We start from the raw sequence: 2346 nt of genomic DNA, 5'->3' as shown, positions 1-2346 counted from the left end.
ACTCTTTCAGTTGTTTACAGGAAAATAAAACCATAGAATTATTCGTTACCTGGGTTGAAGATCCTAATAGCTAGGTGTAAATTTGGATAAGGTACAGTAATTTGAAATAAGTAGTGCATGAAGTTTTAATGTCTGGTTTCTCTATAAAGCATAAATAGATTTTAAATACTGTATATCTGTGACCCAGAATGTTAAATTATAGCATGTATTGACAGTAGCTGTCTATGGCAGAGAGGCAATACTTGGTCTGCTATGAAGAACAATAAAGAAAAAACAAACCTTTTTTTTTCTTGAGAAAAAAGAGTATTAAATAGAAATAATATCAGGGAAAATAAAAGCCTGGTCCCAAAATAAAAGGGCCATTAATTGAAGAGAACAATTTTACTCTTTCTTGATAATGAACAGCATTATCCCTATTATTAGGAATAATGTAATACCACCTCATTCTTACTATGCATTACAATCATTATGTATATATGAACACACATATAAAAATACAGACACTGCATGGTGACTAAGCAATTTTGGAATAAATCCATAGGCTAAGTCACAGCATGCATAAATTGTTTATACCTTAACTGCTCATTTCTACCTGAACAAATTATCATTAAGCATACTGCTAATTTTCAAATGATGTAATAAAAAATCTGGTGGCAGTACTGTATTATTTTGCTGAATTCCATTTGAGAAAAAAGACGCTACCTGCTTCATTTATTTTAATATAGTAGATTCTGGATCTTCTTATAAGAACATATGTATAGAAACTTAAAAGATCATAAATTTCTCATGAAGAGACATCATTTGATCTGTGTCACTGAGGAGACATCATTTGATCTGTGTCATTGGCATGTATTTGCAAAACATTTTAACACTGCAAAACATTAGAAATTTGAAGACTGGGCATGGGAAAAGGTTTATACTCTACTACAATAATGCTGGTGTACTTCTACACAAGGCCTCTTAGTGACGTCAATCAATTGGAGGTAGGAGTTTATCAATGAATTGCTTGACATCCATCATTTCCTGTTTGGAATAAAGTAATTTAATAGGTAGATAGTTATATAAGTCAGAAATTAAATTCCTACTAAAATGCCACTAATCAAATCTATGGTGTGCATAGTTAAGGTGAAATCACAGTTCCACTACAATTAAATAAGAGATAAAAGAGAAATGAGGCTCCAACAGAAATTTCAGAACATTTCCTATGATGATTTTTGTACACTGAAATTACAGCTCCCATCCAGTATCTAGTTCTGCATCTTCCTATACTGGAACAAAATAAAGACACTGGCGGGGCGCGGGCAGGGAAGTTTAGAAGCAATGGTACTTAAACTGAAAAGTCTCAGTAAGTGTACAATTACTGACAACTAAGTATAAGTGACAAAGCAGAACTTCTACATTCTTTAAATTGAATTACGTGCTAAATCCATAGCATTAACTATTTTGTGTCTTTCATAAGGAATTACACACAACTAACCATCTGATAGAGAGCACGTACCTAAGATGTTCCTGGGAAGATATGAACATTAATATACCCAATATTTATCATAGAAGAAACTTTCTCCTCTTAGCCTCTTGCACTTGGTTCAGTTTTTTCACCTCCCTCAAACTCACTTCTGCCTATTAGCTCTTATATTTCAAGGCCTTACTTAGCCTCACAGTGCCAAGTATTAGCAATGCAGCTAACCTTCGGCCTTGTAATTTAGTCATTGGGAAAAGAGCCCCCGTATGAAAGTGTTCTATTTCACAATACTCTGAAGTCCCAAAGAGTTTCCTGTGAGCCTACTTCTCCTCATTTTCTGCTCCTCCTCATTCAGTCCAGAGTCGTTGTACACTCATCTAGGGAGCTTTTATGAAACTCCAGGGTATTTGTGATGCAAAGCCCATGAGGAAAACAGCTGCTTTAGAGACCTTCAGTCCCTCTTGCACAAATTAAGAGTTCCAGGACTTCCCCTGCCCTCCCTTTTCTGGATTCAACACTGTAATACTCTATGTCATTAGGGGAACAACCTAGGTTCCCAGGCACCCTTGTCTTTCTGAATAAATCATATTACCACTTCTTTCTCCGTGCCTAAAGTAAATGATTTAACCAGGCTGAGTGGTTGTAAAACTGTCAGTGTGACTGTCTCACTAGGAATCAATTTTTATTTTAGGTCTTTTCAAGCCTCCAAACCTACCCAGGTCTCCAGCCTCTTTCATTTTATTGAGTGACTGCACCTCCGGCTTGACTGAAAAGATAAGCACATCTCTATGAGCTCCCAAGCACTCTCTTCTCTCTCTCCATCTCCTGTTTATATTCATCCATCCTTCCTCCCTTTTTTTTGGGGGGGGGTCTCACTCTGTCAC

General features: G+C 36.2%; 1 protein-coding gene across 1 annotated transcript in view; it reads right to left on the bottom strand.

Moving 5' to 3' along the window:
• Nucleotides 1-831: 831 nt before the first annotated feature.
• The window catches only part of LYPLA1 (lysophospholipase I), a 77940-nt gene continuing 76425 nt past the window's right edge, over nucleotides 832-2346 (bottom strand). Inside the window, exon 8 of the mRNA XM_011937584.1 lies at nucleotides 832-1023. Within this exon, the coding sequence (XP_011792974.1) occupies nucleotides 970-1023 (54 nt within the window). The 3' untranslated portion in view covers nucleotides 832-969. The remainder of the gene's footprint in view (nucleotides 1024-2346) is intronic.

The sequence above is a fragment of the Colobus angolensis genome, unplaced genomic scaffold (assembly GCF_000951035.1).
Source record: "Colobus angolensis palliatus isolate OR3802 unplaced genomic scaffold, Cang.pa_1.0 Scaffold166, whole genome shotgun sequence".
Lineage (NCBI taxonomy): Eukaryota > Metazoa > Chordata > Mammalia > Primates > Cercopithecidae > Colobus > Colobus angolensis.
The sequence above is the reverse complement of the archived record's forward strand: the minus strand, read 5'-3'. Positions and strand labels throughout refer to the sequence as shown.